At 44.8% G+C, this 23,372-nt stretch overlaps 1 protein-coding gene across 3 annotated transcripts in view; it reads right to left on the minus strand.

Annotated features, from left to right (window-relative positions):
- Nucleotides 1–23,372, minus strand: part of PPP2R2B (protein phosphatase 2 regulatory subunit Bbeta) — a 477,255-nt gene that overhangs the window by 45,464 nt on the left and 408,419 nt on the right. For all 3 annotated transcript variants that reach the window (XM_065935657.1, XM_065935674.1, XM_065935665.1), the window contains one exon: nt 16,635–16,799. In XM_065935657.1, coding sequence (XP_065791729.1) covers nt 16,635–16,799 — 165 coding nt within the window. The remainder of the gene's footprint in view (nt 1–16,634; nt 16,800–23,372) is intronic.

Consider the following 23,372-nt stretch of genomic DNA (forward strand, 5'->3'; position numbering starts at 1 on the left):
AAGAATATTGGAGTGGGTTGCCATGCCCTCTTCCAGGGGATCTTCCCAACCCAGGGATCAAACACAGGTCTCCCACATTGCAGGCAGATTCTTTACCATCTGGAATCAAGTATACTCCAAAATAAAAATTAAATTAAAAAAAAAAAAAAAAAAACAACTCCTGTTAACTTCACATTCAAAATGTAGCCCAAATCAGCCTAATCTAGTCCAAGCCACCAAGCTACCACTGGACCATTTTGATGGCTTTCTAACTCGTTTCCCAGCACCCACTCTTCCTTCTGATGCTTCATTCTTTTCATAACCACAGAGTGATATGTTTACAAGTATAACCATGTGGATCACCACAAACTGCTGAAAATTCTTAAAGAGACAGGAATACCAGACCACCTGACCTGCCTCTTGAGAAACCTGTATGCAGGTCAGGAAGTAACAGTTAGAACTAGACATGGAACAACGACTGTTTCCAAATAGGGAAAGGAGTATGTCAAGGCTGTTTATTGTCACCCTGCTTGTTTAACTTATATGCAGAGTACATCATGAGAAATGCTGGGCTGGATGACGCACAAGCTGGAATCAAGATTGGTGGGAAAAATATCAATAACCTCAGATATGCAGATGACAGCACCCTTATGGCAGAAAGCGAAGAAGAACTAAAGAGTCTCTAGATGAAAGTGAAAAAGGAGAGTGAAAAAGTTGGCTTAAAGCTCAACATTCAGAAAACTAAGATCATGGAATCTGGTCCCATGACTTCATGGCAAATAGATGGGGAAACAGCAGAAAAAGTGACAGACTTTTTTTTTGGGGTTCCAAAATCACTGCAGATGGTGGCTGCAGAAATTAAAAGACACTTACTTCTCGGAAGAAAAGTTATGACCAATCTAGACAGCGTATTAAAAAGCCCAAGACATTACTTTGCCAACAAAGGTCCGTTCAGTCAAGGCTATGGTTTTTCCAGTAGTCACGTATGGATGTGAGAGTTGGACTAGAAACAAAGCTGAGCACCGAAGAACTGATGTTTTTGTACTGTGGTGTTGGAGAAGACTCTTGAGAGTCCCTTGGACTGCAAGGAAATCCAACCAGTCCATCCTAAAGGAAATCAGTCCTGAATATTCATTGGAAGGACTGATGCTGAAGCTGAAACTCCAATACTTTGGCCACCTGATGCAAAGAACTGACTCATTTGAGAAGACCCTGATGCTGGGAAAGATTGAAGGTGGGAGGAGTAGGGGATGACAGAGGATGAGATGGTTGGATGGCATCACCGACTCAATGGACATAAGTTTCAGTAAACTCTGGGAGTTGGTGATGGACAGGGAGGCCTGGCATGCTGCAGTTCCTGGGGTTGCAAAGAGTCAGACACAACTGAGCGACTGAACTGAACTGAATAACATTACATGTTATTCCTTAAAACAAAACCCTACCAAATTTTCCTTCTTAAATAAAATAAAAGCCAAATTCTTTACTTTTGCCTACAGGGTATGTTGCCTAAGTCCCAAGCCTTTTGCATAGAATCCAACAGAGATGAGGACCCAGGGGTGTTGGAAATGATTACCCTGAGTGTAGAGTGCTCCTGTGATCTGAGCCACCAGCCTCCTCCTCCCATTTTCCCTCATCCTACTCCTTCTCATGATACTATTGGCAGCCAGATTGGTTTTCCTTCTGCCCATTGACCTGCCAAGCACAGTGCAAATTCACAGCCTCGGCATCTGCTGCTGCGGCTTTTCCAGAAACACTTTCACCAAATCTTGTGTTACCTTATTCACCTATGTGTTTGTTGTGTTTCTTACTGTACCTGGATAGAGGGCCACGTGGGCAGGAGGGACCATTTACTTAGTGCCTGAAACAGCCCCTGGCACACAGTAGCAACAAGAAATATTAAATAAATGAATAGCAGGTTGATTACCATCATTTCATAGACCCCTCTTCCCATTAATTGTCTACAAATTCCAAAGCATCCCCAAAACTAGAAATGAGTGAACATGGATGGGGTCAGCCACTCTTCGGTGTGAACCTCTTCATTTGTGTAAAGAGAAGCTCTGGGTGCCTACTCTAGCTGTCCTGCAAGCATTTATTTAGTAGCTCCACTAAGGAAAATGTTGAAGGGAAAAATAAAAAGCCTTAGCCGTTACAGAGGAACTATAATATGGAGGGACAGACAAATGGAAACAGGTCATTTCAACCTGCCATGTCAGGTGCTCTGATGGAGGGCACTTAACCTACTTGGTGACCTTGAAGAGTATGGTAGGCAGAATAATGACTTCTCAAGTATGCCCATGTCCTGGTCTCCAGAACCCATGAATATGTTCCCTTTCTTGGTAAAGGGGAATTAAGACTGTAGACGGAATCAAAGTTGCTCATCAGCTGACCTTAAAATAAGGAGATTGGCCTGGATTACCTGCGTGGGCCCAGTGTAATGGCAATGGTCCTTATAAGTGGAAGAGGGAGGTGGAAGAGGAGAGTCAGAGTGACAAGACATGAGAAGGATGTGTTCCCCTGTTGCTGGCTTTCAGATGGAGAAAGGGACCATAAGCCAAGGAGTGCAGATGGCCTCAGCAAGGTGGAAAAGGCAAAGAAACATTGTCCCCTAGAGCCTTCAGAAGGAAACACAGCCCTCCCAAGACCTGGATTTTAGCTAATGAGATCCATGTCAGACTTATAGTACAGTAGCTATAGGAAACTAAATACAAGGAGGAAAGGTGAACTTTGATATGCTCTCTGGGGGGACAGTCTCAAGAAGACTCTTGAGAGTCTCTTGGGACTTCAAGATCACACCAGTCAATCCTAAAGGAAATCAACCTTGAATATTCATTGGAAGGACTGATATTGAAGCTGAAGCTTCAATACTTGGCCACCTGAAGTGAAGGGCCAATTCATTGGAAAAGACCCTTCTGATGGGGAAGACTGAAGGCAGGAGGAGAAGGGGGCAACAGAGGATGAGGTAGTTGGCGTGCTGCAGTCCATGGGGTTGAAAAGAGTCGGATACGACTTAGCGACTGAACAACGACTGGCAGGAAGAGATGGCCTATTTCAAGACCCATCCTGCCCTGTTCAGAGCCCTCCCCAGGCTCTGTCTGGCCATTGGGCCTCCCTGGGGAAAATTTCTCCCAGGTATTCCCTTGACAGGGGTTCTCTCGAACCTCAAGTTGAGAATGCTCACCCAGTGTCTGTGACTGCTTTGTCAGTGATGGCTTGTCATGAATAATGATGATAGGCAAGTGCCCTTGAGACGTGCCAAGCACAGAGCAGCCACAGTCACGTCTAACCTCGAGGCCAACCTTTCCTGTCCCGTGTATCTCTGGGGCTGCAGCCACATGCCGGAGCCACTGTCAGCCTCTCCTGCCTTTCTATCCAAGACCCCTGAGGGGGAGAGGGCAGGGCCTGCGACAGAGTTAACTGCTAATGAATGACACTTGCCTCCAAAATTAATAAGCTTTCCCTTTCTTAGGAAAATCCACTCAACTGGAGTCTCCAGGATGACTAATTGACAGAACTGGTTAAATTAATCAAAAATGGAAATGAGGAAGAGGGGAGGGATTCTATTTTTACTGCGAGGCTTGGGCCTTGCCTGCTCTGCAGCTAATTGCCACTAAGCTTGAATGGGGTAGACGCTGGATTGGGGGGCAGGGTTCGGTGAATTCTGCAGCTTGGAGCAAGGCTCTGGCTTTTCTCCAGGAAGGGGGTGGGTGGGTGTCTGTGTTTGTAATCCTGTCATCAGGCAAAATCATTTTAATAAAGGGTTTTGTTGTTTTAACCTAACCAAACTCCCCTGAAATAGACACTGTTAATTACGCCCCCAATCAATACTGAACCCCTTTCGGAAGCTGTGTCAGACCTCAGAGGTTTGAAGATGCATTGCAGCTGTAGCCAGGGCTGATGCCTTTGGACACATTCCATCAGAGATCAGGGGAATGAGCCATAGGTTTATTAAGGGATCCAGTGGTCTATAGAGCCAGGACTTGGCAATTAAGTTTGTAGATGAAGGTGATGAAGGAGACAGTAGATTTCATGTTCTATGTAAAGGCAGAGTTATGCTGCCATTGGAAATTGCTGGGTTGAGGAATCCAGCCCATGGGGACTGTATAAAACGGAGTTCTGTGAAATTATCCTTCTGGATATTAGAAAAAGATCACACTCTTTCTCCTGCTGGCAAATACATCCAGTAAAAGAATTTGGGAAGCAGACAGATGTGGGCTCAAATCTAGGTCTTTCACTGTGATCTGGGGCAAATTTCCTCTTTTTTTTTGAACAATGTTTTGATAGTTTCAGGTGAAAAGCGCAGGAATTCAGCCATACATACACATGTATCCATTCTCTCCCAAACCCCGCTCCCATCCAGGCCAGGGGGTAAGTTTCTTTACCTCTCTGTGCTTCCTCTGTAATCTGGAGTTACTAAAAATCAGTCTGCTTTGGCTGCTCTGAGACTTAATTGAACTACAGAAGGGCTCAAAGCTAATATTCAGCCCCTCCCACTAGACCCATCTTTGGTGGTGAAGATGGAATTTCTGATTTAGATTGTTAGGTTAGGCATCCAACTTTGTCCCTTTCGCACTGAAAACCAAGTTGCTTTTCCAAGATGACGCTGTTCACTAACACATCTCAGACTTTCAGGCTTAAAGTGCTTAAACCTTTTGCCCACAGCATGGAAAAGTCAGACTGTGTGCACACCAGGCCCATGATGGGCAGATTTAAGTGCATGGCAGGGTTGCCACCGACTACCCCCAGACAGCCAGCCTGTCTTGATTTTATCTGATGGAGGGAATTTCTGCAGCCATGCCTCGAGCTGCCTATTTGCCACTGTGGAACGGCCCTGGGGCAAGGAAAGAATGACGCTAGGAAGCAGAGTGACCAGTAGAGCCAATACAGGAGGACAGGTGCCGTAGGACTGCCCATCACCACTGCTTAGAGGAGCCCTGGCTCCTCACTCTGGCCTTCAAGACCCTGTGAGGCCAGCCTCCTCTCCTGCAAGTCCCCAGCACAAGACACGCCCTGACAGCAGGATGGGACCTCTAGGGCAGGTAATGAGTGGGGCAGGTCTGGCCAAATAATGACAGAGTTACGATGCAACCAAGGAACCTGTCCTGTCATCAGACACTGAGCCTGGTGCTCACACAGCCATTGATTTCATCCAGCAGATGTGCACTGGGAACCTTCTATGTGCCAGGCAGTCTGCTAGCTGCTTTGACTTTAATTAACCAGTTAATGTCCAGAGATTTCCACGAGACCAAATCGTATACTCACTTCTCTGCTCTCACCTTTCTTGACTTCTCAGAAGCATCTGACACAATTGATCCCAGCATCTTTCTAGATCATTCTTTTCTCTTGGCTTATACGCCTACCACCCCCTCCCTCCAACTCTGCTCCTTGGTTTTTCTCTTACCTCCCTAGCAGCTTATCCTCAGTCTCTTATAACAGTCTCCCGCTTCTCCCCTGACCCCACTGGTAAAGGCTTGGCCTCCATCCTGGACTCTCTGCTCCTCTGCATCTACACCTCTTTCCTACATGGCTTTAAAGACCATGACTCCTACATTTCTATCCTCCAGCCCAGACCTCTTCCCTGACTTCCAGACTCAGGTATCCAACTATTATCAGACTTCTCTAACTGAGTGTATCACAGACATCTCAATTCAGACATATTCAAAACAGAGCCCTTGGTCTTTGCACGTCAAACCCGTTCCTTCCTGTCTCAGCAGGGTATGTTACCACTATACCCGTGGCAGCTCCAACCAAAACCCATTTTTCTCAGGATCCTCCCTTTCTGTCACTTCTCCACTTTCAGCTTCTCAGCAAGTCCTCTCAGCCTGACCGCCTGAGTAGACTCTGTGTGTATCCACTCATCACCCCATCACTACCCCACCACCTGTCACAGCAACTATCCTTTATTTCTGGATCATGGTGTGAGGCTCCTAACTGGTCTCGGTGCTTCTAGGCTTCCCAATCTTTTTTCAGAATTCTTTTAAGACCATAAACAGAGTATTCACTTCCCTGCTTAGAGCTGTCTATGAGCTTCTGTCACACCTAGAATGAAATCCAGCACTCTGATCTCCCCATGAGGCTCCCCATGCTCTGGTCCCTCACAGCTTTTCAGCCTCACCCTCCACACTAGTCCCCAGCACATCAGTCTCCAAGCACAGGTCTTTCCCCTTCTGGGTACTCACACACAGCTGTTCCTCTGTCAGGGTCTTCCTATTTTGGTGTTCTCTGTTTGACTCCTTTTGATAATTCGGGTCTCAATTCCAAGACTTTCCCTCACCACCCTAGGGAAATAGCATTGCACCAGCAACTCTTTAGTCCTTTAATTTTCTTATAGCTTTTCTCAACGTCAGAAATTATTAATACCTCACTCATTTGTATACTTGTATATCTTCTGCTAGAATGAATGCTTCCTGAAAGCAGGAATGAGTAGGTGTTGAATAAATCTTAGCTGAATAAGTGAGTTCTAGAGTCCTGGTTAAGAAGCATGAGTCTGGATCAAACCCCAGTTGTCACTTGTTCTCTGGTGGCCGTAGGAGTATCGTTTCCTCTCTTTTAGCTAGTTTCTTCATCTATAAAATGTGACTAATAATCATCTGGCCCCCATAGGGTTGTCAGGACCTTGGCTTACTCTCTTGATATTGTAAGTGCCACAGAAGTTAGCTGTGATAAGGCTGCTGGCATGATTATATAATGACCATGGCTACTTCCCGCCCCATTCCTGCTCTTAGTAGACACATGTGAAAGGGAAATAAGACAGCATCACCTTTGCAACCATAACTAACATGGAGCTCTTTCATGAGCCAGGCATTGTTCTAAGGCTTTACGGTGTCTTCTCATTTAATCCTCGTAAGCCCCATAATAAGGTAAGTGCTGCTGCTAGTCATATGTTATAGGTGAGCAAATATAGACACAGGGTAAGTAATTGGTTTAAGATCACCCAGTTAGGTCATGGATGTAGACTGATAGTGCTTTTCCTCCCCTGTTTTGGCCCTGTCTCTGAGTTTACTCTCAGTTTATTTGACAGAAGGGAAGGAACAAAGCTGACATGATCTGGGCTGTGCTTCTAAGCAATGCTATAGAATGAACAACTGTGTCCCTTTAAATTTGTATGCCGAGGGACTTCCCTGGTGGTCCACTGGCTAAGACCCTGCACTCCTGATACAGGGGGCCCAGGTGCAATCCCTGGTCAGGGAACTAGATCCTACATTCCAAAACTAAGAGCCCACATGCTGCAATGAAGATCTCTCATGCCACAACTAAGATCAGGTGCAGCCAAAAAAAAATCTTACACTGAAATGTAATGCTCAGTGTGATGGTGTCTGAAGAGGGGTTGGCAGGTGATTAGGTCATGAGGGTGGAGCTCTCATGAATGTGATTAGTGCCCTTATGAAAAAGAGACTCCAAGGTACCCTCACATCCTTCTGTTGCGCAAGGACCCAGCAAGAAGACGGCCATCTATGGACCAAGACGTGGGTCTGCACCACATACTGAATCTGCTAGTGCCTTATCCTGGACTTCTTACCATCCAGAACCAGAGACTGTTGTTTAAGCCACTGTGGTATTCAATTACAGCAGTTCGAATGGACTAAGACAGGAGACTTCATCCTAGGTTCCACACTGCCCTGCCCGTCCTAGGACCTAAAACAGGTGCTGTCCAGGGTGTGTGTGGAGGGAATCCCTTTTGTCCATCTTGGAGCTGAGGCACCCAGCAGGCTCTCTGGTTAGCCACCAAGCTTCTTCCAATTAAAGAAGTAAAACTGCAACCTTGGGGAGAATCTGGAAAACAGGAAAACTGCCTGCATTTCAGGGCCCTGACATCATCCCTTTCATGAACACCCCCTTGTCCTTACCTTCACATTGCTGAACTCAGGATGGGTTTGTAACCCTGCGTCCTGCTTTAACATTTATCATAAGCATTTCCCCGCATGCTCCATCTTTAACTGTGTCCAAAGGTCGTTGGCAAGTCACATCTCTATGGCCCTTCATGGAATCCCTTTCTCAATTCCCACTCCCATTTGAGGATTCCACTTGCTAGTTTTTTCTTAAAATGACTTATTTAAATTGAAGTAGAGTTGATTTACAATATTGTATTAGTTTCAGGTGTAGAGCAAAGTGATTCAGTTATATATATATTTCATATTCTTTTCTGTTATAGATTATTACAGGATATGAAATACAGTTCCCTGTGCTATACTTTAGGTTCTTGCTTTATTTTTTAAAATCTACTTTATATTCAATGGTGTGTATCTGGCAATCCCATACACCTAAGCTTCTGCTTTTCTTGTATGATGTTAAAACAAACTCTGCTTACTCAGGATGCTTATGCATGATTTTTGAGTAGGAAATAGACTTCTTAGCACCTCATCACCTCTAAAATCAGTTCCTGTCTGCATGCATGCTAAGTCACTTCAGTTGTGTCCAACTCTTTGAGACCCATGAACTGTAGCCCACCAGGCTGCTCTGTCCATGGGATTCTCCAGTCCCCTTTATTCAGAGGGAAATTATGCTTCTAAACCACGTGAAAGTACCCAGACATCATCACCATAGAACACATGGGGATGTGTAGAGGCTCGCATACAGGTTTTATTGCCCCATCCTCTGGTCCCCTCCTCATTAAATAAGAGCCACACACACTGTGTGCTCACGACGGGTTGGGGTTGCACCAAGTGCCCCAGGTCCATGCCCACTCTTCACCCTCACCACCTTTAGGAAAGGATCCGCGTTGGCAACCTGCTCAGGCTGCCTGTGGCGAACAAGCCTGGGACCCACCCCTGGATCTGTCAGCCCCAGGGGCTGTGCTCTGGATTATTTTCAGGTCTTCTATTATGGGCCAAACTGTGTACCCCCTCCCCCAAATTCTTACGTTGAAGTCCTAATCCTCAGTGCTTCAGAATGTAACCATATTTGGAGGTAGGATCTTCAAAGAGGTAATTAAATGAAAAAAATGAGGTCATGAGGGTTGACCCCAATCCAGTATGACTAGTGTTCTTATAAGGACAGTTTGGGACCCAGACACATGCAGAGAGAAGATGACATGAAGACACAGGGAGAGGCTGGTCAGCAAGCCAAGGGGAGAGCCCTGGAAGAGATCCTTTCTCCACGGTCTTCAGAGGAAACCAAACCTGGTGATGCCTTGGTCCAGGACTTCTAGCCTCCAGAACAGGGAGACAATTACATTTTGTTTTTTAAGTCATCCAGCCCATGGTACTTTGTTATAACAACTCTTGTAACTGAAAACTCCTTCTCTCAACTGCCTTTTCCCACCCGCCTACCTTTCCACCATAGTAGCTCAGAGAAGCCTCACTTGTAGCTGGGTATTATGCTAAGTGTTAGTAATGCAGTGGTTGGTAAAAGAAATAAAGTTCCTGCCTTTATGGGGGCTTCCCAGGTGGTGCTAGTGGTAAAGAAGCTGCCTGCCAATGCAAGAGATATAATGAGATGCGAGTTTGGTCCCTCGGTTGGGAAGATCCCTTGGAGGAGAGCATGACAACCCACTCCAGTATTCTTGCCTGGAGAAACCCATGGACAGAGGAGCCTGTGGGCTACAGGGTCAGACAGGACTGAAGTGACATAAAGACAGGTCACACATGTCTTTATGGAGACTACATTCTAGTCAGGGAGACAGATGAAGAAAAATATCTATAGCTGAGAACTAAGAAATATGTAAGGAAATAAAGTAGGGTGATGCAGTAGAAACAGAGTGAAGATGGGGAAACAGAGAAGTCCTCTTTGAGTTATTTTCCCAGAGACCTAAAAAATGAGAGTAGTCCAGACAAGGGAAGGCATGGTGGGAGGGCATTTCAGGTAGGGGAGAGGCTGTGCAAAGGGCCTGAGGCAGTAAAGGGGTGGGTTTGCTGAAGGTGCAGGAAGCAGGCCATTGTGGTCAGACTACAAGGAATTGAGGATGGAAAGATGGGCAGGGACCAGCTTCCCGTGGGGCTTGGAAGGGAGTTTAAATTTAAAGTCTCTCTCATGTCCTTGGTTATCATTCATTACACCTGGCCAGTTTTTTCATTCAATTCCTAATTGTTGTTTAGTTGCTAAGTGTCTGACTCTTTGCAACCCCATGGACTGTAGCCTGCCAGGCTCCTCTGTCCACGGGATTATCCAAGCAAGAGGACTGGAGTGGGTTGCCATTTCCTCCTCCAGGAGATCCTCCTGACTCAGGAATCGAACCTGTGTCCCCTACATTAGAAGGTGAATTCTTTATCACTGAGCCACCAGGGAAGCCCCAACTCCCAACACTCACACATTAAAAGGGAAAAGCAAAATTCAGCTCAGCCACTGCTGCTGCCATCAGCACCCTATTGTTTCAGGCATTAGAATCTCAAACTGCAAACACAACCCTTGTCACTACCGCCAGGAGCAATAGGAAAAAAAAACCCTGAGAGATGGGGAAGAGAATCATCCTTTCCAACCCCTGCTGAGTATGCAGAGTGAGGGACATATGGAAATTAATATATGCAGCTCTGATAGCACGAATCTCCTCGGCATTTTGATTAAACACCGACGGTTATTAAATACCCTCCTTCTCAGAGCTCATCTCCGAAAGCCAATGTTGCTTTTCATTTTGAACTCTGATGAACTGTCTCAATTCCGTTTGCACACCCGGGCTGAACCATGGTCTGCGGAAGGCTGGCATTGGAGGAGGATAGAGAAAATCAATATGAAATGTCAGGCGCGAGGTCAGATTGAACTTGTTTTCCCAGTTGGCGGGAGCTGGGGCTGCCGCTGCAGCAGCCAAACAAAGGGAGATGCTCACCGAGGAAGGTCGGCACTTTGGACTGAGTCAAGAAAATGAATTTCGTTCGCTCCTTAATTAGATTAGGAGGCTGGCTGCTGGCAATTTTGAGTGCTGTTGGTGTCGGGATGGGACGCGGGGAGGCAAGGATGCGGCAGGGGTCTGCAAGTGGCTGGCTAGCTCCTGGTTTCCCTAGGGACTGTCCACTGGGTTCTGCTCCTCCAGGGCTGCATGGGACCCAGAATGCAGAGAGAAGCAGCCTCCAGGGACACCTGGGTGTGTGGGCTCAATGACTCTCCCCAGTATCTTCCTTAGCGAATGTCTCAGTCTTTAGGCAGAAGCTCAGAGGTCACTGCCTTGGGTTATAAGGTCCTTGTTACATCCCCTCCCAGCACCACAAGCCTCTGTTTCACACCACTTATTACAGTCGTGATGTCATATCTATCTGGGATTCTCTGATGAATCCATCTTCCCTCCTCAGATGGTGTGATGGTTCATCTTATGCATTGACTTGACTGGACAATGGAGTGGCCAGATATTTGGTCAGGTATAATCCTGTGGCTTTTGGAGGGTTGTTTTTGAATGAATTTAACATTTATATTAATAGACTGGGTAAAGCAGATTGTCCTTCTTAATGGGGGTGGGCCTTATCTCATCAGTTGAAGATCTGAATAGAACAAAAAGCTGACCCTCCCTCCAGTAAGAGGAAATTCTGCTGCCTAACTCCTTCCAGCCTGGACATCAAATTTGCCCTGCCTTCGCTGTTGAACTGGAACACTGGCTCTTCTTGGACCACAAGCCTGCTGGCCTGCGTGTTAAAAGTACTCCATCAGCTCTTTTGGGTCTCCTGCAGGCACACGGCAGGTTGTGGGACCTGCTGGCCTCCCTAATTGCACGACCCAAATACTTCTAACAATTATTTCATATTTATATACACACACATAATACACGCACACACACATATGCATATGTATGTATGTGTGTGTGTGTATATATATATATATATATATTATACATATGTATGTATAAAAGATATATATTTCCTATTGGCTCCATTATATATTTCCTATTGGCTCCGTTTCTCTGCAGACCCTCACCAATACTGACCTTGAGCTCCAAGAAGGAAGAAAGCAGACCCAGCTTTGCTCATCACTGTATCCCAGAGTCAGGTACAGTACCTCACATATAGTTTGTGGTCAATAAGTACTAGTTAAATAAATGAATAATGGGGCTTACATATCTGGAAGGAGGGTTGGAGTTTTGACCTCCTTGTAGCTGCCAGCCTCAAATCGGAGGGACTCAGGAGGAGTACCTGGAGAAGGGCATGGCAACCCACTCCAATATTCTTGCCTGGAGAATCCCATGGACAGAGGAGCCTGGTGGGCTACAGTCCATGGGGTCACAAAGAGTCGGACACAACTAAAGCAACTTAGCATGCACGCACAGGAGGAGTAACTGTGGTAACAGCTGCTGACATTTGCTGACTTCCATGTGCCTGACTCAGGGCTCAGCTCTTCGACACACGATGACAGTTACTCCTCATGAACAACCAGCCCTATGAGACAGTCTTTATTATCTCTATGTCTAACGAGGAGCTTGGGATTCAGAGGGATTCAATAACTTGATTCGGGGGGTCATGCAGCTGCTAAGTGTCAGAGCTGAGTTCAGATTCTGACGCTTCTGCTCTAAGCCATTCTAATTCTGGAACTTTCTAAGGCCTTATCCTTTTTCCATCTTGAGTTCAGAGTTCATCGCACCTTCTAGTCAGCTTTCCCCTCACTATCCAGCCCTCATGTGGGTCTGTCTGACTCCAGAGCCAGGCTGGTGTCTGCCACAAGGGGCTGTGAATACACCTGGTTTCTCATGCCGTCTCTGCCATCCACTTTGGGCCAGTGGCCCTTCAAGCCCAGTGAGATGACTCGTGTCTCCTCCCACACAGCTGGGACCATGTCCCAGACTGGTCCTCACCCCCTCCCTCCCTTTCCGTATGGCTTCTTATAAGTCCACAATCCACATGTCATTTATGTCAACCATCAGGCATAGATTTACTTATGGAATCAATATTTACTGAGCATATGTTTGTATGTCAGTCTTTTGTGATACAATGTGAGCAAAACATTGGGTTAGCTAAAACGTTCACTAGGTAACATCTTATGAAAAAGTCTGAATGAATTATTCGGTCAACCCAATAGATTCGGTTCTTGTCTTCCTCTAGAGCAGCAGGATATTGAATAAGTAATATCCATGTGTGATGAATGCCAATCTCTAATATTGCTTTACATACCCACAGTTATTTTAAAAGAAAATGTTTATTTTTCCCTTTTCTTTCTCTTCAATATCCATAGCTATCACCCTTATCTAGGTTATGAATTTCCACTGTATCGAGACAAAAGCACCACCTTCTAATTCTCCTGTTTCTTCCCACCATCACTGTGTTAATCTTCCATAAAATAGAAATCCTATAACTCTGTTCTCCAACCAAGTATGCTCTTCACATACTAGGGACTGTGCTGCTCAAACTGGGGCACACGTATGTATCCTTGGAGGTCAGGGAGGAGGAGGAAGAGGATACAGGGGTGCACCAAGTGGTATAGGAAGCCATAGATAAATGTTGCATCTTTTGGAAATGTCAGTTTTGTTTGAAATTTGGGGATGGGTACAAATGTAAATATTAAATTAAGTGGAAAGTAGTCATTTTATGGGAATAAAATGTAAAACCCATGTGAAATTTTAAGATGGAAAAATAAGACTTCAAAGAAAATTCACTGTGGTCAGCATGTCCTCTGGGCTTGGGCCTCTGCCAGGTGTGTGGCATTTTGCTTTTGCTGAGAGGCCAGGCCACCCAGAGCACATCAGAGAGGCTGAATAGCTTTCCACTGCCCTTCCTTCACAGCAGCAAGGTTCATGGCCTGGCTCTGGGAGTGCTGAACCTGGCGCAGAAGTTTAAGACAGACTAGCAATCAGAGGAGCCAGACTCTGGGTATAGAGCAGGTACTCAGTGAATGAATGAATGAATGAAGGCATAGACTTTTGACTCTGATATTCAACCACTGACTTGATGTAAACCATCATACCTATTTGACCTCATTTTCTCCATATTCCTCTTTAACCCAAGCCCAACACTTCTTGCTAAGACTCTTTAAAGGTGTTACATCACTTACTAACTTCAGGTTTTTGCCCTGAAGGCTGTGCCCTTGTGTGCAAGGCCAAAAACACCCTTCTCTCTATTTCCCACCTAACCAAATCCTACTTGTGCTTCAACATGACTCCTCAGCCTCTGCCTCCCCATTTTGAGGTCTCCCTCCAATGTCCCACGCTCCTACGAATGTCCATACCCCTAATTGTCTCCACCACTCATCTGGGTGTCCCGGGTACATCTTGCCTCATCAGCCAAACTTGACATTGCTTGAGTGTTAGGAGATGTCTTACCTTTCCATTGTACCTCTCAGAATGCTTATAAGTAACGGACAGATCACAGATACAAGATGATCATGTTGAAGACCTGCCAATGAATTTTAGTCTAGATCTGCGGTTCTCAGCTAGAAGCAATTTTCACCCCAGGATATTTCACAATGTCTGGAGTCATTCTGAGTTGTCACAACTGGCCTTTGCTGCTTTTATCTAGTGTGAAAAGACCAGGTATGCTGAAAAGCACTCTACAATGCATAGGACAACCACCTCCACCAAAGAAAGAATCCTGTGCCCTTAATTTAAAAATGTATTGTTAAGAAATCCTTGGTGTTCATTATAGGATCTTCCTAACCTCTTTCCTTGTGTCCCTTTGTTCTCCCAGACAGAACCCAACATCCATCCTTCTTCTTCAGTCTAAGCAACTTCTCCAAAAAATAACTGTAGTCAGATCAGTCCCCTGGTTAATTTAGTGGCTGTTCATTTAGTTTGAGAGAAAATTTAAGTCCATTATCATGGCCATTATGACCAGGCTCTTGCATTCCTCCTGAACTTCACCTGTTCTTCTCCAAGTCATTCTTTATATACCAGCCATATCAGCCCCCCTTGTTGGCTCAAAGATCAGTATCAGCACAGACACTAAGAAACATTGATAAAGCATCTATCATGAGCCAGGTACTATTTCAGGTGCTGGGAAATCAACAGTGAACAAAACAGAACAAGTCCATGTCCTCAAGGAGCCAATAGTACAGATCAGTAATCTTCAAGAGAACCTTCTGCAATGAAGGAAATGTCTCAGGTCAGTCTTAAGTCAGCACTGTCCAATATAGTAGCTACGCACAACTATTGAGTACTGGACATGTGGAGCATCTGAATAAAAATCTTCCAGAAGTGTAAAATACACTTAGTATGACACATCTCATTAACAATTCTTAATGATTATCTTACCTAAGCCCTGCGACAAACCCATGAGGTGGATGATATTATCTTACCCATTTTTCATATGAGAAAACAGGCTTGGAAAGGTAAGGTAAAGTTGGACAGTCAGGTGGCTAATAAGAGATTAGCTTGGCTCTGACCTGGGTCTGTATGACTCCAGGATCCATGCAATCTACACCCCACCACCCTAGTTAGACCAGCTCCCCTGGTCAATACTCCTCACAGCAAAGGAGTACATGGACATGATCAAAATGACCCAGATAGTCACCCGACTCCGAGCCACACCTCATACAGATGATCATCACTTGCTCACGTCACTAGGAATTAAAATGAAAAACTGGAGCTGTGGGGGAGAGAGGGCTTCCCTCCCAGTTCTTCATGGCAAGCTTCAGTGGCAGAGCAGCCCCGGCAGACGGCGCTGGCCAGACACTCAGATCCTGTGGCTCCTGAGCATCTTGGAAGCTGCACGTTCTTTAGCCTGACCCTCGGTATGGATGACGGCTGCCCTCCAGGCACCTTTACTCCGGGAAGCGTTTTGTTTTCTAGAAAACCTCTCCACTAGCCCCAGGTTCATCCCGTCCACTACACCTGGCTCTTGCTTCACTCACTTACATCGGTCTTAGCCTTTGGCCACCAAGCACTCAGCCCTCATGAGTTTGGAGCTGCTTTGCACCATCAACACCATGAAAACTCCAGTGTGACCCCTAGGCCTGTGAGCCTGGGGGAACTCGACCCCACCCCCCTCTCTGAAGCCCTCCTGAGTGCCCATTAGAACCACTGCGCCTTCTAGGGTGCTGCTTCTCAAAGCCTCACCTTCTCCATGAAGCTAATAATCCCTGACCCTCAGCTGCTACTTTTTAAAAAAAATTGAGATATAATTGATATATAATAGTATATTAGTTTCATACAACAAAATGACTTGATATATGTATACAGTGCAAATATTTAAGTTCAGTTAGCATCCATCATCATGCAGAACTGCAATGTCTTTACGATGAGAACTTTTAAGATCTACTCTCAACAACTTCCAAATACACACTACAGTATGAACTTAGTCACCGTCCCCAGGTGCAATTCTCGATTCCTGTATATTCGCAGGCTCCCCAAGTGTCAAGCAAGTCCAGTTAATTCTACTGCCAGGATCCGTCCAGAACGCCCACTCCTCTCCACTTCCACACCCCGGCCTTGTCCGGGCCACCCAAGTCTCCTGCCTGATATCACCACCCTCTCCTAACTGGTCCTCCCAACCCCGCTTCCTGTCCTCAGGTTCATTCCCCCCCAGGGCCACCAGAGGGACCTTAAAACATAATTCAGATCGTATCACAATGTGACAGTGACAGGACTCAGGCCTTATTCACCTCTGTATTCCGCGGCCCAAGGCCAGCGCCGGTGGGATTCGCCGCCAGCGAAGGTTTCCTCTCTACTCACATAGCAGACTTGGAGCGGACTCCCGAGTCAGGACAACTCCCGGCGTGTCTGAGGCGGGGAGGGAGAGCAGCCCCCAGGCCCTCCCCTTCTGCGCGCCAGCGGCCGGGGCCACCCGCTCCCCCTGCCCGGCGCGCCGGCTACTCACACTTGGTGTGCCGGTCGCACAGCGCCGACGCCCGCATGTCACACAGCCGGATGGTCCCCTTGCTGCTGCTGTAGACGAACGTGTTGCAGTGGTGCGGGTGGAACTCGGCCGCCGTGATCACCTCCGTGAGCTCCTCCATGTTGGCCGGCTTGATGTCCACGATATCTGGCGCGGGCGAGTCAAGGAGGGCGCCGCGGGCAGGGGCGCCTCAGCGGGGACTGAGTCATCGCTTTATCTAGAGGACAGGTCAGCGCTGAGCACACACGGAGGGGCCTCACCAGGACTCGGTGAGCAGGCAGCGGCTATCACTGGACTCGCAGCTGAGGCCCAGGACGTTCAGTGGCCAAAGGGAGAACTAGACCTCAGGTCCCCCCAGGCCCTACTCAGGGTTCCATCCCCCGTCACACGCAGATGCTCCATCCACATTAAAGTCACCTGCTCATGCAGTCAGGCTAAACTGCGCCAGGCTGCAAGGGCTTTCCTTTCTCATTTTACAACAGTGGTTAAGAAACCAGTCCCATCACAAATAAATAATTCAATAAATTTGAAATTTTAACCAAACCCCTGGGCTGATAAATTATATCTAGGACAGACTGTGAATCTTCTCCCACAAAACCCCTTACATCTTTAGAGAGGGTGTGGAGAGAAGGGAACCTGCCTGCACTGTTGGGTGGGAATGTAAATTGAGACAGCCACTATGGAGGTTCCTTAAAAAACTCAAATCAGAACTACCCTGAGAAAATCATAATTTAAAAGGACATGTATACCCCAACATTCACTGTAGCACTATTTACAATAGCCAGGACATGGAAACAACCTAAATGTCCTAAATGACAGATGAATGGATAAAGAAGATTTGGTACATATATACAGTGGAATATTCAGAGAAGGCAATGGCACCCCACTCCAGTACTCTTGCCTGGAAAATCCCATGGATGGAGGAGCCTGGTAGGCTATAGCCCATGGGGTCACGAAGAGTCGGATACTACTGAGCGACTTCACTTTCATGCATTGGAGAAGGAAATGGCAACCCACTCCAGTGTTCTTGCCTGGAGAATCCCTGGGATGGGAGAGCCTGGTGGGCTGCCATCTGTGGGGTCACACAGAGTCGGACATGACTGAAGCAATTTAGCAGCAGTAGTAGGATACAGTGGAATATTATTCAGTCATAAAAGGGAAAGCAATTAGATCATTTGTAGAGATGTGGATGAACTTAGAGCTGTCATACAGAGTTAAGTCACAAAGAGAAAAAGAAATATCATATATTAATGTATATATGTGGAATCTAGAAAAATAGTACTGATGAGCCTATTAGCAGGGCAGGAATAGAGACACAAATGTACAGAATGGACCTGTGGATGCAGGGAGGGCGGGGGAGGGTGGGACAAATCGGGAGAGAAACACTGACATATATACATCACCATGTGTAAAACAGACAGATCGTGGGAAGCTATCATATAATACAGGGAACTCAGCTTGGTGCTCTGTGATGACCTGGATGGGTGGGATGGGGGCGGGTGGGAAGGAGACTCAAAAGGGAGGGGATATATGTATACTTATAGCTGATTTACTTCATTGGACAGCAGAGACTAACATAAAACTGTAAAATAATTTTACTGCAATAAAAAATAATGTCAATGAAATTATAATAACAACAGCTGCTACCACTTACTGAGCACTTACTATAGGTCAATCGCTGTGCAAAGCATGTCATGTGCTTTCTTTTATTTAATCCTTATAACAGCTCTCTAATCAGCACTTTACCTATCCCTGTTTTTTAAAGGGTGGAAACATAGTCTCGGAGTATGTAAGTTATGTGCTCCAAGTCACATGGCTAAAGAGTGGCAGTGGTAGGATTTTATCCCAGGTGCAAGATTTGCACTTTTTAGTAATTATGCAAAATTTCTCTTACTGAAGATATACAGGATCTCAAATCTCCACAAACTGTGATTTGCTTTAGAGCTTGTGTGGGAGTTCACATATTAAAAAGAAGCCATCCAGTTGCATAGCAGGATAGTTTTGGCCTCCCATGTAATACACCCCTAGTGTTATCTTCGTTTTTCTTTTTTTATCCTGAGTATTTTCCTTTCTGATGAAGAATTATCATACCTCTATTTTTAAGGAACATATCCTTGTGTATTGAAATGAAACATTTGGCCTTTCATCTATCAATATGATGGTGACCTAACAGAAACAAACACCTATAGTGGGCGTGAGTTTATGCTGACCCGTTCACATTCCTACTGAGAGCGTGGGGGACCTGGGTGCAGGTAGGGAGGTGCCTGAGGGCTTGCTGTCTGAGAACCAGCAAAGGAAGAGGTCTCTTGATGCGGATGCTGTGAACCAAAGTGATTCTCACTTTTGAGCCATATTTGTGATTTTGCCCCTCCTGTTTATCACCGGGTAGCATTTTTTAACATAACATTTGTTTCTATGGGTGAACTTAGATCGACTTACTTTTTTCTTTACTCAGCCTCATAATCAGTAATCCAATATTCACGAAATCATCGTTTAAAAAGCTAGTTACATTTTAAATAACACACCTGAAATAAATGTATTTAATAATTAAAATGAACACATTTATGTGTGTGCCAGGAACTTATGAATCACATTTTGGAAAACACTGCCTTGAATCAACAAGCAATAACTTGAGACAGACAATGCCGTTAGACTGGGATGGATAAAAGTCTATGTTTTTTTTGTGAGGTTGGTGGCCTAATCTCCTTAGAAATGAGTAAATGCACTGATATTTTTAGTCACATTAGCACTAACAAAGTAGTCATCTATTAGCAAACATCACCCATGCTCCTGCACATAGTTTGAGGCAATAATGGCTGTGTATCTAGTTGTGCCTCTTTCTCCTTCAATTATCTTTTATAAATCCTGTTCGGTTCTTTCTAAAATTAGCTTGAGACTGAACTAACATTACATCTTGCTACAATTTCCCTCAGCAACCCAGATGCAGATATAACTTGTGTCTCCAGAGCACGTAGGTCCCCTGGACTCATAAAATACTACCTTTCAACTCAACTGCTCTCAGAGTTATAAATATTATCACAGTTAGCATCACGTGCTGGGGAACAGGAGCCTGTTTCCCCCCAGAAGAAGGCCCCAAGCTGCAGCTCTGGGGTTCTCTCCAGCCCCCTGACCCAGGCATGCCCTGGGCTTTGTAGCCACAATACAGGGTGGGGTGAGCAGAAGTTAGTGTTCAGCTGTTGTCAGACTTCATTTCCCTCCAGAAAGAGCCTTCATACTCCACTGTGCCAGTGAGCATGTTTCTCTTTTCCCAAAATAGGGCAAGAAAATCTGGTGTCAGCTTTCTCAACCTCTACCAATACAGCTCTAAAAACAAGCTTAACTGGAAAGGATCTTGGCTGTGTGGGAGGGGGAGGTGCTACATCTATGGTTACTTTTTTTCTCACCTAAAAATAAAGCTCACAAGTTAGAACTTGTGAAAATGAAGTGCTTAAACATATATATGAAACCAGGAGCATCCTCCACCTTCAAGAACACCATGAGAACTGAGTGCGCTTAGGGCTGCTGCCTCTGGACCCTTCCTCTCTCCTTCCCCTCCATCCATTCTGGACCTCCAAGCCTGCCCACCATCCCTCACACCCAAGCATCTTCCTTGTGACTAAATAGAGTGCTTCTTTGGGTCTGAATTTATGGGGTTCAGGAGAAAAGCCATGACTCCAACCCTCTTTTTAGTAATTGTGGTGATAAGGACAACAAGGAAGATAATACGAAAATAAAAAGCAGTTGCCAAAGTTCATCAAGTGCCACGCACTGCTTTTCACTTCATCCTTATGACGCTAATATTATTAATAGATCTGTTTTCGAGCAGAGGAAACAGTGACTGAGGTAAGTTACTTAATGTTATATGATGGTAGCGGGTGGAGCTGGGATCTGAACCCAGGTTTGTTTGACTCTAGAGCCTGGTTCCTGACCACACGCCACCCTCCTTCACTGAGAATGTCCCCCACAGAGCTGGCCTTTTTCAGCAATGTAATTCTGGCTCTCTTGAAACTCCCCTGGCTTATCTGAGAGGGATTCTGCTTGGAACTGGTGCTCGCTCAATTTGCCCACCACTCTGGGCGCTACATTTTTCAGAACCAGAATTTGGACCCAGCACCTGACCTAGGAGTTTTGTGTTCTCTGATGTGATGATTTTTTTTTTTTAAAGGAACTGTAAGTTGAGACAGAAACACGATAAAGGGTTTCTTGAATTGTTAACTGATGGAGGACTTTCTGAGTTCTAAAAACATTTAGGAGGAGTCTAGTTTCCAAAAATTCAATGGCGTGTGGGGATGACAAGAGAGCATATTTTACATGCATTATTTGTAAACTCAGTCTTTTTCCTTATACAGTTCTCAAGGGAGATACACACCTCCAGCACGCGTGGTTGTGCCCTTCATGTTGGGAGGGAAGGAGGCAGGAAAGGAGTAATGCCTGCTCCCTGTATTATCTTGGAAATGGAATGATGCATGTTGACAGTCAATTTTCTTTTCCTCATCTTTTAGAGCTCTCTATCCAAATTATTTCCCTGTTGTCCCAAAGAACTAAACAGCAAAGGCAAAACAGAGCAATGGATTCACGGCTAATGTACAAGGCAGACAGCCAACAGATTGCTATTAAATTAACCCTGGGGCTTGACAGATCTGTTCATCCTGACCCCAACCGCTTATGGCATTCCTTATTAATGCTGAGCCCAGGCAAATTACCTCTGCTAACAAAAGGGGTTAATATGCCTCTCTGCTGGGACTCGAGGCAGCGCTGGGGACGGGAGGGGGCACAGCCAGTTTGGCAGCTGAGCTCCACGCTTGGAAGGCAGGAGGTGGGAAGGTGAGGGCACTGCTGTGCCAGGCAATGGCCTAAGGCATCATTTAAAATAATAATTGAAGACACTAGGAGGTCACCTCTTAAGGGATCAGCTTCAAACAAATAAAAAGCCAAGGCCATAAATTACATCAGCGGTGGGGTAAGGAGATGAAGAGGGTTATGGAAGGATGCTCAAGGGGAGATGGATGGGGACCATTCAAGAGTCATTTCCTTGATCCCAAATTTGGAAAAGTTTTCTATCAAAATGTCTATAGAAACCTTATAAAGGACAAAGACTGACAACAGCCTTAATACATAGAAATAGAGAAATGATTGAGTAAATTCTGGTTGATATCATTAAATTGTTTATGCAATAAAATGCCAAGTCTGTTAAACAACTTCAGGAAAAATTCTATCTATAGTGTGACCATAATGTCATTTAAAATTTAAACTCTGAAACTGATGGCCTAAAAGGCAAAAATACGAAATGTCACTGATAGTTCTACCGGAGTGGGTCTATGAATTTCTTTTCAATTATCAGTTTTTTCACTTCTACATTTTCTTTTAATGACATTGTACTATTTTAAGATTGAAAAAGACAAGACTTTTTAATGCTTATTATACATATGTATAATTTTAGGTGAGGTAAGTTAGATAAAAATATATACAGTCTGATCATAGGCATGTAAAAAGAATGAGAGAATAGAATGGAAGAAAATATAGTTATAATCTTACAGAGGGATCTGATTTTAAGGTTAGTATTAAATTATCCTTTAAAAACGCTAGCTTGGGTTCATTCATTTGTTCCTTCATGTATTTCATAAATATTCACAAAGAATCTGCCAGGGATAGGTTCCAGGCACAGGAGATAAAGCTGTGACCACAGCGGATCAAAAAATCCCTTGAACCATGGATCCTATGTCCTAGAAGGGAACATGGTCACTAAACAAGATAAATAAATAGAATATATAGTTTATTAGGTAATAATAACTGCTAAATAGGCAAAACAGGGAAGGGAGAAAGTACATATGTGTGAGTGGGCAGTGTATGTGTGCACACATGTGTGCGTGTGTACACGCATGTGTGTGTGTGTGTGTGTGTGTGTGTGTGTGTGTGTGTGTGTGTGAGACCCTAGATTGAACAGAAGAAGACTTCCTGGATAAATTAAGAATTAAAAAAGTTCCTTATTTTTCTGAGCCCTACTGTGGAATTAACCAGCATTAAAATTGTGATGTAAATTCCTTGTATATACACAAAATTAGGTGGTGAGATTATAGGTCATTTTATAATCTCTACAATGAATCCATATTATTAAATCAAGAAAACAAACAGTGAATAAAGTAGTTTCCTTAGCTTAGAACCAGCTATGAGACAGTTGAGAAACCAGGAACCTCATCTCCGGGTAAAGTTGAAGACAATATTGTGATAAATACTGCAATTGTAACAAGTGGGGTCAAAAGATTAGAATTCATTTTGTTTCCAACTCTATTTTGCTCCAAGATATGGGAAAGTCATTTTCTTTCTCTCAGGATTTCAATTTCTTTGCCTTTGAATGGGTATCATTCTGTTAACTGTTAGTCTGAGAAATTTTGATGATCAAATAAGACAGTGGAGAAAAAGTTATTTATTTAATGTTTTTGCAGTGGATTGAATGATCCCAACTTTCGAATAAAACATGTATTTTTTTTCCCAAAGATAACTTTTATATGCATTAGGTTTGTGAGTTTTTGAAGATATTCTCATATGCTTCTGTCTTTATCTCTGCTAATTTTGCTGATACTGAGTTTTTTTCTCTCCCCTTTCTTTCTAAGCCAACTACTGATAGCAAAGCCCAGCAGGAGGCCAGTCTGCCTGTTGAGTAAGAGACTGACTCTAGATATACCTGGGTAAGACATCCATGTTCAAAAGCAGTCGAGGGTT

This window comes from Muntiacus reevesi, chromosome 1 (assembly GCF_963930625.1).
Source record: "Muntiacus reevesi chromosome 1, mMunRee1.1, whole genome shotgun sequence".
Classification (NCBI taxonomy): domain Eukaryota; kingdom Metazoa; phylum Chordata; class Mammalia; order Artiodactyla; family Cervidae; genus Muntiacus; species Muntiacus reevesi.